Source organism: Tauraco erythrolophus, chromosome 10 (assembly GCF_009769465.1).
Source record: "Tauraco erythrolophus isolate bTauEry1 chromosome 10, bTauEry1.pri, whole genome shotgun sequence".
In the NCBI taxonomy this organism is placed as follows: domain Eukaryota; kingdom Metazoa; phylum Chordata; class Aves; order Musophagiformes; family Musophagidae; genus Tauraco; species Tauraco erythrolophus.
This window is the reverse complement of record NC_141474.1, coordinates 16910648-16927019: the sequence shown is the minus strand read 5'-3', so window position 1 is coordinate 16927019 and position 16372 is coordinate 16910648. Positions and strand designations below refer to the sequence as shown.

General features: G+C 42.5%; 1 protein-coding gene across 3 annotated transcripts in view; it reads right to left on the bottom strand.

The window, feature by feature from the left end:
- The window catches only part of LOC104379256 (divergent protein kinase domain 1A), a 112033-nt gene that overhangs the window by 67808 nt on the left and 27853 nt on the right, over positions 1 to 16372 (bottom strand). Inside the window, exons 1-2 of one of the 3 annotated variants that reach the window (XM_086617410.1) lie at positions 13684 to 13716; positions 1401 to 1630 (exon numbers count right to left, since the gene is read on the bottom strand). In XM_086617410.1, coding sequence (XP_086473536.1) covers positions 1401 to 1549 — 149 coding nt within the window. In that variant the 5' untranslated portion in view covers positions 1550 to 1630; positions 13684 to 13716. Of the gene's footprint in view, positions 1 to 1400; positions 1631 to 13683; positions 13717 to 16372 lie in introns of those variants that run through there. The other 2 variants (XM_086617408.1, XM_086617409.1) reach the window with 2 other exon arrangements.

Genomic DNA, 16372 nt, shown 5'->3' with positions numbered 1-16372 from the left:
CTTCAAAGGCGAGACAATTGCATAAAACACAAGGAAAAGAGGATGACGTGGTTCTAGAAGCTGCCTTCCATTCTTGGTCAAGAACTAGACAGATATAACAAATTCCCTCTAACCTGTATTGCTATTAGGCTGCAGAATATGAACACGAGAGAAGATATGCCAGGTGACACAATGCCATTAGCTCCTCCTCTTCCTAGTTACTCTTTTTCCCTACTGAAAGTTACTACTCTCACAGCTGAATCAGCAGAATAAACAAACCCGAGTCAGTGCAAAGTCCAGCATGCCAGCAGAAACTGGAACAGAAGCTACAGCAGAACTCTGCACTTCACTACAGCACAACGGATAGCACTCTTCAGGAGGTATCAAAGTCCTCAGCTACCTGCTAAGCCTAAAACCTATTTGGAGCCCAAGTTCTCCTTTACAGTCAACCTCTCATGAACTACTGAAACATACTTGTCAAATATAACCAAATTTTGCAAGAGGCCAGGTGACTTAGAAATCCTGCCTCAAGAGTGCAAATAAGTATGGGTTCTGGAAATTCAGCATTAAGAAGTCATACAATCCAACTTTATTTCTCAGTGAGATTGCCAATTTGCAATCATTGCGCACATCAAGAGCAACTGATCCAACCGAAAGTTTCGTCTTGAACTGTAGATGGTGCCGATAAATACATACTCATGGAAAGGCTGCCAAGAAAACAGCTGCTTCCTATACAAAAAAACAAAGCCAGGATGAACAGAATAGACTAATTAGGAATTGACTTTTCATGAAATTAACACAATATGCATCTGCCACCATTAGTATAACAGCAGGATCATCTACTATTTCTTGCAAATACAGATGGCTGAACACTGTTCCATCTCTAAACAGAGCAGGTTATGTAGTGGAAAGCAAGTACTGGGTAGAAGTGGAAAAAAAAAAAAAAACAGAGAAAATGGAATTCAGAATTCTTTAACATTTATAAAAAGCTAATAGAAATTACAGTTTTGATCTAAGAAGGTAAGAAGGTTACATGAAAGTTTCATCCCTGAGATACTTTATTTTCAATACAGTTGGACTCAATGATCTTAAAAATCTTTTCCAACCTAAACAGTTCTATGATTCTATGAAATTAGATACTGAAAATCACATGGCTCCAATGTAAATTCTTAGGATTAGAGGCAGCTATAAACACTCCTGCAAAACCAGGAGAGAAAAACACCTTTTAGAGTTCCACAAAAAAAGATCTTTTAAAAACACAACACAAGAACACAAGTTCTTAAACCTTGAGGCCTTGAAATTGAAACCTTGTGCCATGAAGTTTTACTTAACCCACTTTTAACAGCCTCTGTGCTGAAATTGCAATAAATCAATTTTAGTCCCATTACTATACTTTGAAGAACAAAAGGTTTTCCATTCACCTGTTCTGTTCCTCAAGTTTAGCGAGTAATTCTAAGTCGTCTGGACTCAGCTGTGTTGGTGAGGATGGTGATAACGCAGGTGTGGACAGAGTGGTAGAGGAGGATGTAGTGTGTAAGGAGGCAGATGGACTTGCCACCTGACTAGCCATTTGACTGACGGTGTGCGATACAGTGTTCTTCACCCATGAGAGAGTAGAGCTCAGCTTTCCTGCAACTCTGTCTGTCGCCACCTATGATGACAAAAAGAAAGAAGATCCAACAGTCGAGTTTTTTAATAGTTTTTTCAGTAAACCTGCTGGCACTGAAGACAAAAAAACCCAAACAATATTCATGAAGTGACACTGAGATTATTTATTCCTCCAGAACACCCAAGGCTGTCAAAAGCAACACAAGCATCAACAGCAATACAATATTATAGAAGTAGTAACATGCAACTATGCTGCTAATCCACAAAGCAAGACTCAGAGGAATTCCTGACGTATACTCACAGAGCTCATTTCTGCAGTACAGAAATACCACAGGATCCAGGATCGGCTCAGACTTCCCATTAAAAAAATAAATAGAAATAAAAGCTTATTTAAAAACATCTTGATAAACTAATAATGGCACAGAAACTGTAGAAAAATAGATACAGAAACAGTCAACTACTTTACTGATGGACACTGGAGCAGTACGAGTACATCAATGTGAACAGTCCAGACCACCCACCGCTCACCTTCATTAGTCCCTGCAGTGGCAGGACAGAGAGCAAGGGCACCGCTTTTCTAATCTACACCAAAGCAAAAGATCTGCCAGCACCTGCCAGCGTGCAGAAAACAGTCACAAAGAACCTACGCCAGCTCCTGAACGTCTTGCATTAAGGCCTCATGCTGCCAGGTCTTCTCCTTCCTCACTTTGTCTTCAGGTCACTCCTACACCAAATGTCCTTGACCCCTGATCCCACTGCCGGCACCTGAACGTTCCTGGGATTTCAGGGGTCCTGGGGGGAAAGTGAGAGATACTGCTAGGGCAGAAGAGACTCTGAGCAGACAGTCGGGGAAACTGCAGGTCCAGGAACAAGAAGGTTAACTGGGGCTGATCACAATCTGCTGCTACTTCTTGACCTGTGTTATGGGGTAATGCTGCCTGACGGGTTCACTGATCACTGGAGGGGAAAGGACAGCAGCCCCTGGAGGTATTGTCTAATGAACCCCTCACTAGAGCTTCCTTCAGCAACTGAAAATGTAAGAGGCTTTGACCTACAGTGACTCACAGAGTTCAACTCCTCCCCTGGCCCAACTTAGAGAAAATCTAGGCGTGCCGTAAAGGAAGACCTAGCTGCCTAGCAAAAGGTTAAAACTCTTCAAAACCAAGGTTGAAGAGGAACTTCCTTTGAAGTGATGCTGCTGGCAACTATTTATTTTGACCTTTGCTGACTTCCTCAAAACACTGAATTGCTCAATGGTTGTCACAACCAATTCTGCAGTACAGCCTGTACAATAATTGCTAAGATACTAAAGACAGTGAGCTACAGGAAAAAAATCCCTTCCCAAGATCCTCTAATAGAATCTAATTAAAACAGAATTTCAACTTGAAAAAGTATTGAAAAAGTAACTCCATCTCAGCACATTTTGCATGTATCTGAAGCACAGTACAAAGACTGACTGGTTGCTAAAGCAGAAGCTTTTATTTAGACACAATGCTGCAATGAACTTTTTTGTGAATCAAATCCAGAAGTATTTTATTTTCATGTCATATTGAAAGGAAGACACACTGAACACCTTCAGAAAACAAAAGGAACACTACAGGCCAAATGCAGAATAGTGGTACTCAATCTCCCCACTTCCTCTCCACCAGCAACATGAGACTTAAGAGCTCTCCTACAGGACAGCGAAGGGGTTTCCAATTTCCATATGCTTAACATTCATTCTGGAAATGGTAAGAGATTTTGCTAGAAATCCCCAGATGCAAGGATACAAACCACAGGTGGGAGCAGCAAGGTCCTAATGTAAGCATCAGAAAGGTTCTAGTTGGTTCTTATGTCACTGTTGGACAGGAAAGTTCAGGTATATCGATACGGTTAAAAAAACCAAACCACCCAACACACAATCTTTTAAAGATAATCTTTGAAAAAATCACAATACTAGCATTTGACACCATTTTTTATACAAGAAAGGAAAAAAAATTGCTAGAGGTTTCAAAATGTTAAGTTTAGTACATGCATTAATATTTCACTCGGTCAATATCCTTTATTCATTGCCATGAAAGGATAAATTATTGCTGTTTCCCTTCGAGTAAAATAACATTATGATAAAGGAAACTCATACATCTCACTTATGACTGAATATTTTCTCAAAGGCTTTAAACTGCTTAAAATACGCAAGTAACGCAACTATTCCAAAAATACATGTTGGCAGAAACAAGGTCAATCTTAAAGAGCACAGCAAACGTGACTGCCATACGCAGCAGGTTTTAAGAGTCACCCATTCTAAGAATCTTACAAATAAACATTAGAAAAGCAGTGATTTTGAGTAATACCCCGTGTGACAGAAACAGGAAGAGAAAGTACACAATCAATTTTTCATCTCTTTACAAAGTAAAGTAACTAGGAAGACTTAAGGTAAAAAAGTAAATCCAAGCTGAGTCTGGCTTATACATGGAGGCTCACACTCCATATTAAGATAGCTGAAATCGGGGTGGAGTGGGGGACAGAAATCAAGAATCTTACTAACATTCATTCACCAACACATCACTAGGCATTAAAAAATTAATGCAAAGGTTTGTAGAAACCAGTTATGGGAAGAACACTAAGAAAAAGTATGGTCAATAAAACCACACAGGACAGCAGCTAAATTAGAACGAGTTTAACACTACTACTGATTTTAAAGCAGTTCAGAGTTTCACTAGAATGTGTTCAGAGAATTAGTACCAAAAAAAATTCCTAGTCAACTATCTGAAAGCATTAACACACATAACAAAACGCACAGCTGCAAAAAGCAAATGTTTGAAGATCAAAAGGCTCACAGTGAAGTTTGTATCAAAAACACATGAATAATTCGTTTGGGGAAAACAGCTATGGCGGTCACCTAGGGCCAAGCTGAATTAAGAAAAAAAAATTCTGATATAATAGCTAACTAATCAAGCCTCCACCCCTCTTGCCAGGCTTTCCATGGTTTCCTAAAAATCTAAAGCCAGCTTTCAGTGTAGACTCCAGGACCTAGACATGAAGGCATTTAGTATCAGTTTGTTATCCCTTTCCCTAAATAGGATCAAGTAAAAGGATTTTGATATTTCATCATTGCACCTATGTCAATTTCAACATTTATATTCAGTGACAGAAGATTTCATAGAGTTATTCTTTGACAAATGACCTACGGCCCTCCAGAAAACAAGTCACTGGAATTTGAAAGTGAAAAAACCTTTCTAGGAGCAACACACCAGTATTCCTACCAACAGGCACACAGTGCTCCTACACTTGCCCTTCCAACTCTTTATCCTTCTCTTAAAGAATGAAAATCCCTGCTACATGTCATAAGCTTTTCAACTCCATGTGCATCATTCCATCTAACAGGGTAGCTGTACTTAGCCGTCACTAAAGCACAGACCACTGCTCCTTCCCACCTTTCCAGTGACAATCCCTGCAGCAAGAACTCTGTGCCTTGCTCCTAAGACAATACATACACATAGTACAAAAATGAATCCTACTGACTCATTATCGTTAAACCTTTTCTTTGCATTTTTGGAGTCTCCTCAAGGCTTTCCTAAACAAATACTTCTTTTTAAAACTGGTTATTATTTAACCAGCAATATTTCTGCAGGTCCGCAGCAGTGTCTCCCTTTCGGCTACAACAATGATGCTCTTCAGTTATTAGGTGTCCTTCCCTTTGCTACTCTTTATTATTGTGGAAAAGAGATCACAGTCGTGCTCAGCTGTTGGTAGCAGTAACAAGCACAGCCAGATACACCACAGTGCCCATCTCAAAATCTTAGCTAGGTCACAGCGACACATCTAACCACTCAGGGGACAGGACCTTTGCCACCATCCTCCCACTAAACATATACACCTATGCTACTTCCACTCTGCTCTGTCTTACCTTTCCGCTGAAGCACTTGCCCTTGTAGAGCTGCCCTGCCTGCTGCCCTCCTGTGCTGCACCACGTATCGTATCACAGCCAGCAGCTACTCACACAGCTCAAGCCCAGGCTCTGCTCCCTAAATCCCAATACTTTCCACATCTATGCAAGCTCTCGATCCCTTCAACTAACCAGCTCAGGCTCGAAGCCTCCACCTAGCAGCATTCTCTGCTCAGCTCACCTCACCTCAGCTGGTTTTTCAACTATGCAAAGAGAATGGATTTCCTTTTTATTCCCAATTTTTTTTCAGATGCTGAAATCCAAAGGTAACCTACATTGCCTGGGAAGCAGGCCAAATCATCGAGAGCACCATCAGGATGATCAAGTCATCATTAATTATTATTAATGTGTGATCAAAACCAGAATCAACCCATTTTAAACATGTGCTTTTTCCCCAGAGGGGTCTCACTCAAGAATCTGCCAATTAATCAGACTTTGAACACAAGTGCTGCTCCCAGCCCATCCTGGGGACACCAACACTTTCCACTGAAGATGGCCAGGTCTGGAGACAAGCAGGCAGGGGCATGCATTCTTTACCCTTTGCAGGGGGACACAGGGAACTGAGCAGGCATCATCCAGCTCCAAACCAGCTATATTCATTCAGGTTCCAAGCCAAATTAACAGCTACACTGCTCCCAGCTGGCCAACAGACCAAGACCACAGGAAAAGTTCGTTTGCACCTGCCTGCCTAAGACCACATAGATACCTCTTAAATAAATGTGCGAATTTTGAGTTTGAAAATATCAATCTTCAAAAAGATAAGGGGGACAAGACTTAACTACTAAAACTCTACTCTGCTGCAGTTTCCAGTGAGCAGAACAGAATTACCGGCCGTTCTCACCCATCTGGTCAGTCATGGCATAGACCTGCCTGCTACATACTTTAAGCTGGTGCAAAGATAATAAATGTTTATATTGATGCTATACACAGATACATATGATGTGCAGTATCTCAACTTCATGTTTAGTATCTTTAATTAGCTGCTAATTACAGCACTTTATTACCAAGAGGAAGTACAATACTGTGTTTAGATTTTTGAGTTACCCGAAGGAATACTGCAGTGAAGTAGCACATGAAATATTTTAAGCAAGGCTAGCTGAAGGCAGGACACAGCATCCCACGTTACATACAACTATACAAATCCCTTTCCCCGAGAATCTCAAGGTATTGTGCAGCACCTTACAGAAAGCCAAAAAATGTTACCACCACATATTTTTGCATTTGCCAGACAGACAATATTTGTTTTTCTAAAAAAAGTCTATTTAGATTTCTTTTTAAAAAAAAAGGTATTTCACTGCACACATTGAATTAATGTAATATCTATATTCTGCATTTCCCTGAGGAAAATCTGTATTAAAGTTACAGGTATCTTGATTACCCAAAATACTGTCAACTATTATCATCTGACAAAGTAAAAATAACTGCAAGCCTTACACAAACACTGCTGTATATATTACATGGTCTCTACTCTTTCTTCTCTTCCTGAAAAGAGAAAGAAATGTGAACTTCCAGAATACAGGACATCATCCTCATACTATTCTACATATAAAAAGAAGTCTCATAATTTGGGCTGAAATTGTACATGTGGTTTTCAAGCCAGTTTTATAGCATTCCACGGACACAGTCTCCTGCTTGCTTTGAAAAAGTTATTAGTGTTCTAATATCTGAAGAACAAATTAAACTGACTCAGTGAATGACATATGCAGGAGAGGTAGCTGGTGAATCAGCCTGTTACCATGCTTCCTGACACGCTAAAATCCTAATTTAGGGCTCAAACATGGTTTCGCTACAAGCTTCATCTATATCTTTTACACTGCAAATTCATATAACTGATTTCTGCAGAAGTCTGAGGAAGATGTCCTGGTTTACTCTCATATTCCTGATTTTTCGTGTACAATAGTCACGAAAACAATAGTCAGGAATATCATGGCTGGCATTCACCAGCTTCCATTGCACTTGGCATTCACTACCTCTCCAAGTCTTTCTGATATCAAGAATAAAGCAGTCTAACATTTTACATTGTGTAAATCTTAAGCAATCAGAAAGCTTTTGGTAGTATCGTTTAGTAAATATACATTCTTTAAAAGTAGTTTTCAAACTCTAACATGTTGGGGTTTTGATGGTCCCAAAACATCTGAAAGGAGAAACTTGAAGCTGCAAGTTCACATACACAACATAACAACCTAATACGTGAAGTGTTTTAAGGAGGCACTTCACTAGAAACGTTGCAGTGATCCAGTAAAGGTTAAAAACATTGCTCAAAGTCACAGGAATAACATTTCAGTCACTGACCAAAGTGCACTCAAATCTATTTATTTCCAAGAACAATTTCAGGTTTTTAATTACCTCTGAAGTCCAGTGCGCTTTACAATCTGTCAAGCATTGACCACGCACGCTAGCTGAGAAGGCAAACCACGGGGCTCTTGCAGACACTATCTCCTGTCCATCTACAGATGGTCCTTTATCAGGCAAGTTTCAAATCTGTCACAGGCATGTAACAACCTTCAGGAAACCACAGAGACCTTCTTTCAAGGGGAAGAGAATTACATACAGTGCTTTTGTACAAAAGGCAACTGAGAGCTCCTCAGAGCTGCAAGAGAAAACACTGATGGACTACAGTAAAAACCTTTAACAGGGAACTTCCTTTGTTCTCTTAGACCTCAGTTTGGAAAACAGCTTTGTATTTGAGGTTCAGTGTGCCAAGTTACACACACATATACTTGAAGGACCACCCCCTTGGCTAACAAAACAGAGGGAAGAATCAGATTAATTAACTAAAATAAAGAACAACTCCTGCAAAGTCAGTTTGTTTACCCACTAGATTGGAAGATTTTTTTCTGTTCAACAAAATGCAATTCAATAATTTCACTGGAGTTCAAGTAAGTATCATCAGGCATTTACAAAAAAGTAACACACACTGAAGGCACATATGTTTATCATTAAAGTTCCTTTCTACAAATGTTACTTTCCTATTCATTCCCTGAAGCCTAGCTTCCTTAATGTTGCTTTTAGCCAACTTCCTCCTGGAAAGGAGCCAGGACTAGTTTCTAAACTAAGTTACAGCAAAAATTAACAGACAAAAGTATATAAATGCAGTTAAATTTACTAAAAGCCTTAGGTCCACATTTTCTAAGTGAGAAACAACTAAGTCATATTCTTAAATGTTCATTGAGCCTTAATTAAAATAAGTGTTTTTAACACAACTCTTCATTAAAAAAGTATACAAAATTTGCAAGGAATTAAATTGGTAATTTCAAAAGGATCCAGTATCTGACAACATCAGAACATACCATTCCGTGCAACATTTGTTTTGATGTACTGAAGCCCAAGGTATTTTCTAGGTTTAATTCTCCTTGTTTATAGAGACTAGATACACTTATGCCACAATCTACAGGCTAGAACCAAAACGTTCATCTCCCGTTTATGAAGTTGCGCATGGTTCCCTTTCCAAAGCGATGTATGAAATAAGACTTGAAGGAGAAACCAAAGAACATAAGCATAGTCTTACAGAATATGGTAAGACTTGAAACGTTAGAAATTTTGAACAAATCAGGTGACAGAGGTTGGTGAGACCCTACCTTCAGAATATTACTTTTCTTTCCCTTAAATGATCAGCTAAAAGGCCAACTTTCTATCAATTACGCCCAAATTCAAAAGATGAAATCAGCTTCTGAACGAGGTAACCAGCTTTACTTGTGAGCTACAAATTCATTACAACCTGCAGCTGCTGAGAGAACAAGAAATGAAAGGTAAAAGTTTTAGAAGTGAGAAGTGTAACCAATTTAGTAATTTCCACATAGGAAAGTTGTCTAAGCTATTCAGTAAACGTAGCAGATTTAAAAACAGGTGCATACATCAGTAGTCAATTCCTTTAATACAATCCACACCAACATCTGTGGTCCTGCACTAATACCTAATTTTGCCCATCAATTTACTCAGTATATCCACGACTTGTCTTCACAAGCACAGCGTAACCTGAAGCAAGCATGTTTTTGTGCCTATGGAAGGGTCTTCCTACTGAAGTCTGTGACAGTGCTCCTGCAGCCTTTTCTGAGCTCAGCACTTAGAGAAAACTATTTTCCTCAGTTATTGCCTAAAGAAAGGGGAGATGGCTCTTCAGAGAAATGACATACCTACTCATCATCAAATGAAATCAGTTGTTTTCTGATGAGTTGACCACTGACTTTTATGCTTTCGTTTGGAAACAAGGGCCTATTTACTTATTTCAAAAAGGCCTACTAGTGGAAAAATGCAAGGAAGATCAATGAAACACTGATGATTTTTAGTGCCAGTCTGACATCAAAAAGATTATGTGAAAGTCTCAAGCCCATTCTATCGGTCTGTGTCTTATTATGGAATTTTAACTTCCCTTTGTCATTCTGCCTTTAGAAAGACTGATCACAACTCTCTTTCTAAAGGGCTGAGAAATACTTACTAAAGCTTCAGCCAAAACCATAAAGTTCCACCACTGATGCATTCCAAGAGGAATAAAAAAAAGCCCCACATTACTTTGCTTAATGAACATTGTTTTTTAGCTCTGCTGTATCAGACAGTATGGAAGTTGAAATTTCTTTTTATTATGCCTGAAAGCAGTTCACTGTTTGAACTATATATAATCAAGAACACCTGAAAAATGAGAGATGTAAAACTAGCTGCTTCTATACGACGTCACTCTATATAGTGATGTGGACGGTACAGACCCAAAATGATAGGTTTGAGCTAGCCAGTAGTTTTTAACACCCATTTTAAGTAACATTAGATAGTTTTACCCTTCTGTAACAAAAATATCAGAAAGCTCTTCTAACATCCTCTTAGTTACAAGCGCACAGTCAACTTGTGGCAATGACAACCCACTATTAACAGACTGGCCCCCATCTGCCAGCCTGATGAAACCAAGATAAGATAAGATACTGAACCCAGTATCTTACACTGTATTAACTGTGTATTTTTTGTCAAGATACTGGGGAGTCAAAATTCTGTTTCATCACCATATAATCATACTTTTTTAATTAAAAAAAAAAAGGATCAAGAACATATTATGATGTCATCAAACAGGTATTTAATGGTAACAAAACACATCAGAGTCAGGTAACATTTTTTCAGATGAAAGAAAACAAAGATATTTGTGATGGCTTTTGGCTGCTTCCCAAATTGGAAACTAATACAAAAAGGTTAAGTGTTCACAGCCGTTGCATCACATCACCTTACTTTTCATCCAAAATAAAGCCCAATTCTAGTATCGTACTTCAACACCGAACACACAATAACTGCCTCACTGGGACTCGGATTACTTTTACAGACAAAGCAAACAAAATTGACAGTTAGGCAGCCTGAAATAACATGAAGACCACAGCATGATCCCCATCAGCAGGGCTGAAAGGAGATCCCACTCTTCATTGCCTGAACCCTACAGCAGGCTCAACACTTCCCAGGTCCTCCCCAGAACACCACTTGACACCGAACTGAAGAGTTTCCAGAGTTGACAGGAAGTTAAACAACATGAAGAGTGATTAAGGAAAAGCTACAATTCACCAAATCACTTGTGATGCTACCTCACGAGAACACAGTTTCTGCGTAGGTGCACACAGCAAAGACCCATCACAACTGCGTACAAAACGAGCAAAGCAAGACAAGAGCCCTGCACTGTTACTAACCTGCTATCCATTTATACCAATCACCACCTGCTGGAGAAGGGAAGCACACCCCTCAACAACAGACCCTTAAGGAGACAAGACTAAAATGAAAGCAAGGCAGTATTCCCAACTTAAAGGAATCAAAAACCTACCAACAGACATGGAATACACAAGGCTTTAATTCAGCATGCTATCTACAAACTTAAGCGACACATATTCAAGAGCTTCATAGAATATATCTAACAACTCAAAATTACATACTCCTATAATATTTACTATTTGCCTTTTTTTTTTTAAACAATAACTATTTTAATTTGGTCTTGGAAAAAAGTGAATTAAGAGCACATAAAAGAGGCAAATATAGGTTGTTCGAGAAAACAACATTCATAAAGTCAGGATTTGTTCTCTTTATTGTGCCTCTTGTCAGACTACCAGAAAATATTTTTCATTTAAACTATGCATTTGACACTTAATACATAAAATATTAAATTCTACTATGCCTCTTCCTTAAGCATTAGAAATTTATTTATTTTTTCTACAAGTTAAGAAAATAAACTAGGAAGAACAGAAAATGTAAACATAATATTAAGCATGTATACCCCCACTTAGCTCTTTTCCCCCTTCTAAATTGTAATATTCAAACCAAGAAAGGTTTACGAGGTAAACCTAGCGAGGTAAACAATTTTGTTTTCCAAAATTCACTGACAAAGGAATTTTCTTTGTATTTTTATTACTTCTCCATTTATTATCAATCCTACCCAAAGAACAAACTGACAGTAACTGTTTAGGCACATCACTTCCCTCACCCCTTCTTTTCTTGTAAACTTCAAAAGGCTTTTCTTCCACCTCTTCCGTTCCATGAACCCTATTTCAACCATTCTGCTCTCCAACCACCTCCTGCTTACTTGTTCAAAAGCAATCAAACAAGTCCACAGAAGACAAATATATGGAAAGCAATTTAAAAAACCCAAACAAACACCAACACAAAACACGCACACACAAAAAAAAACACGACCAAAAAAATCCAAGCCACCAAGCTGCAGCTCAGGAAGTCCCTAAGCCTCAGCCTGTGGGAGGCTACGAAGAGAGACAGGGAGGAAGTACGGCTGTTCTATCAAAGCTTTCGTCTCCAAACATCTGCTCCTCTCAGAGGTACTGCTGGGCTAGGCAAACATTCAGTGAAGATCACTACAGCTGCTCTCATCCCAGATTATCACATTCAGGCAATGCTGATTCATAATACTGAGTGCTTGCCTCCCGGTCATGCCCCTCTTCTTCACTGGCCAGCTTTACTTCCTCTCCTAATCCTTACTTGAAAAAGAATTCATATCTATATATTTCCAAATTAGCCTTTAATCTTCGTAAGTACAGACCCGTACAATCATGATCAAAATAGAGACTGCACACTGAAAGAAGGGAAGCAAAATTAACAGGCATATTTATGCAAAACTTTTTAACACTATCTACCAGAAAAACAAACAAGATCCAGTTGCCTTCTTCCTTAGGCACATGAAGTGAATTGAAAAAAATAGGAAAAAATTTTGGCTTTTTTGACAAATACTTTTGGAGATAAGTAAAACATATTAAGTATTGTCAGTTCTCTGTATGAATCTGCCTCCTTTCTACGTCTTTGGTATGTGACCTTTGGAAAAAAAAAAACCCAAACACAAAACTAATTGTGCCAGGCTGACGTGAAATGCTATGTTTTGATACAGCCGGTGTTAATGTTAGCTCACGCTGGAAATTAAAATCATATGCCAACTTCACATTTGCTAAAAAATTGCTCTGATTAGCAACGCAAAAAATTAGCACGAATTATAAGGAACTACAGAAAAGCGACACTAGGAATTAAAGCTGGAAAACATAACGAGCAGCCAGAACATTAACAACTTTTTTTGCCTTATTATGTAATATCACGTTCATGCAGATGCAGCAGGAGGTGCCAGTAAATAAGGTCTCCGAAGCAGCGTTTGAAAATTATCTGCCTCTTAAGAGCGAAAGACCCGTAGGCTCTCGGTTTAACGCTACTTCCATAAACCGAAGAAGAGGAGAAATCACTCCCTGCAGACAGACCCGGCCGAGGGCGAGAGCCCCTCCGCACCGCCACCACGGCTGGCACCACCGGGCACTTCCATCACGGAGCTGCCAACGACCCACTCGCGGCCCGCGGCGCGGAGAGGCTGAGGCGCGCCGGCCCCGCAGCCCCCGAGCCGGTGGCAGGCCCGCGCTCCGCGGCCTCCGCCACCCGCAGCCCGCGGGCCGCCGGAGAGGAGCGGGCTGTGCCTGCCGGCAGCGGCGCGACACCGCCGCTTCCCCGCTCCACCGCCCACCGCGGCGGCAGGGCCCGGGCCGCGGGCGCTGGGCGGGGGCGGCCGGCGGTGCCCGTGGGATGGCGACGCCCCACCGCTGCCCGGCCCGACGGGAGGGGACCGGAGGGGACGGGACGGCGCGGCCGGAGTCGCCGCGCCCCGCCTAGGCCCGGCCGCGCACCGCCCCCAGCCCCTCGGCGGCGGGGGCGCGGGCCCGGCCGCGCCTCACCTTGGACGCGTTGCCGGCGGCAGGGAGGTGCGAGCACCGGCAACCCCGCCGCCGGCCTCAGTACCGCTCCCCCCGGCGCCCGGCCGCGTCTCCGCTGGCCCCGGCAGCCGGGCCACGTCCCTGCCCGCGCCGCGCGCAGGCGCACTCCGCGCGCAGCCGCCGCGAGGGGCAGCCGCGCGCCCCGCGGCCGCTGCCAGGCGCCGGGAGCGCCGCCAGCCCGGGAAGGGGCGGGAGGCGGCTCCGCCTCGCCGGGCTCCCCGTCGGTGGCCGCCGGTAACGGGCCCGGCCGCGCTGCGGGAAGCCGGGGGCAGGGCCTGCCGGCTCCCCTGGCTGCGGGGGCGTCCGGGCTTGGCGCCGTCACTCGCGTGTTGGCCGGCCGGGCGGCGATCTGCCCGCGCAAGCGAGGTCACCTGCGCGCCCCCGCCGTGCGAGTCCCCTCGGTGTGTCATCGCTGCCCGAACAGCAGAAAAACCGCACGACCAGAGCCAAGCCCCCGCCGTGCGCCATGACACAGCCTCTCTGCGAGCCCCCCGCACCCCCAGCCCTGCCCGCGCCGTCCACAGCGACGGCAGCGCAAAGCAGCGGCCGCGTCGCCTCGGCACGAGGCAAAGGTGCGCCGCTCCCCGCCCCGCCTACAGTGGGCTTTTGGGGTAGGCAGCGTCTGCCTGGCGAGCTCCATAAGGCCGTCTGTGTTGGAAGTCGCACAGAATAACGCGCCCTTCGGGAGCACCACACGGCCTCAGGCTGGACGGGCCCTGCCTCGCGCGCGCGCGTTGGAGGCGTTCCGGCCGGGTGCCGACTCGGTTCCGCGGGCAGCGGAGGGGCGGCCGGCCCGGGGCAGCTCCCCGCCTCCTAACGAGCCCGTTGCCCTTGTGCTTCTGCAATGAAGAACAGAGTCTCCCAGACAAAACCACACTCAAGTTTTCATTCGTAAGGATTCTAATAAAAGCTTAATTAAAAAAAATAAAAATCCAACACTACCAGACACAGACTACTCTATGTACTCCTTTACAGCCGAATAGCAAAGAACATGCTCTTAAACACCAAGCAAGCAGCAATAGCAGGAACAGGTTATAGACAGGCCTTCAGCATAACTGTTTTTGGTTCTCTAAGGCTATCAGCTGCTGCAAACGACAGCACAAAAAGTACAGGTGCTACAAGCGACCACATGGGCCAGTCCAGCCACAGACAACAGCTTTCCTGCCTTGGGTCCTCTGCAGAGTAACAGGGAGAAGGTCCTTTCTGAGAGCAGCCATGTCATCAGTCCAGGAGACGACATCCAAATACAAGACAGTGCTCTCCAGAACACACTCGACTAAAACCACCACATACAACACAACAGAAATTGAAAAACAGCATTAAATAAAAAAAAAAGCAACTATACCTTTTTCTGACAACGTTATCAGTAAAAAATATTTTATTAAAGCATTGAAAATCTTAGCTTTTACCTCACCAATTTCAGTGCCTCGACGGATAGCAGTCACCCTTTCAACAAACATTGTCACTGAAGGTGAAAGCAGAGATCTACCCTGAATTTGTGATTCAGGGGTGGGGCTAAAAAGTTTAGCTGGAGCTTCCCTGTTTTGCATGCGGAGGTGTGATAGGATAATGGACCGATTTTTGCAACGGTGAGCTATTTTAGGAGCAAAAAGTCTTCTTATAGAAAAAAAAAAGAAATTGATTTTATTTCTTCTTGTTTAACAACAAGACTAATGGAGTCTTGCTAAGGATATCATTGACCGTGAGGTGTTTCTCATCAAAGCAAGTAATTACCCAGCATTTGCCAGCAGACCCTTACTGAAGAGCATGCACTTACATGCTAGAGAGTAGCTAAGCAGTGTGCTCCACTAGAGTTACTTCATGTAAAAATTCAAAAGTATGTAGAATTCTGAACTTTCTAAAATTCAGACTTAGTCAAATAATCTCTGAAGTTAGCAGGTACCATCCTGGTAGGAATCATGCTGGTACTTGCCTGACATAGGAAACATTTATTCTTTCTTTCTTTCTTTCTTTCTCTTGTGGTTATTTACATCAAATTAACAACTTTAAAAAATGTCGATCTATGTATAACAATTAGTGTGGTGTGGTGTTTTTTCAGTAAAGTGAAGACAACCAGACAAACGCACCAGGAAGGAAGATGCTGCCCTTATGCACTTTTCTCTGACAATGTCAAGAAATCTGCTGCCATTTGACCTGTTTGTCCCAGTATATGTACATACAAGTATATACTCTTGCTTATTTCATCAAATACCAATTATCCCAAGCACCTGTAATTTATTTTAGGAGCAGCATTCGACTGGGTTTTGGTTGGCTTAATGTTTTAATTATTTACTGTTCAATCAACCGTGAGAATTTTCCCTAGAAAATTAAGGAAATTAAAATCCTGTAACATTTCCATAATTGCTGATTTTTAAGATCGAGTGTATTGATTTTTCTGCTGTAAGAATCCCTTTACTGTGATATATTCCTTGCTAATAACTGCCTAGGCGGCTGACGAAGGAAGAGTTGGGAGCGACGACACGTTACGTGCGGGCATTAGATGGCGGCAATATGGTTTTATCGCGAGCTGTGTTTCTCTGATCCGTTCAGACAAGCGATCCACTGCCGGCAGACAGGGAGAAGGAAGCCCGTCCCGGTGTGACACCACCCGACCCCACAGCGGCCGAGCCCCCGCCCCGCGGCCGCGCCG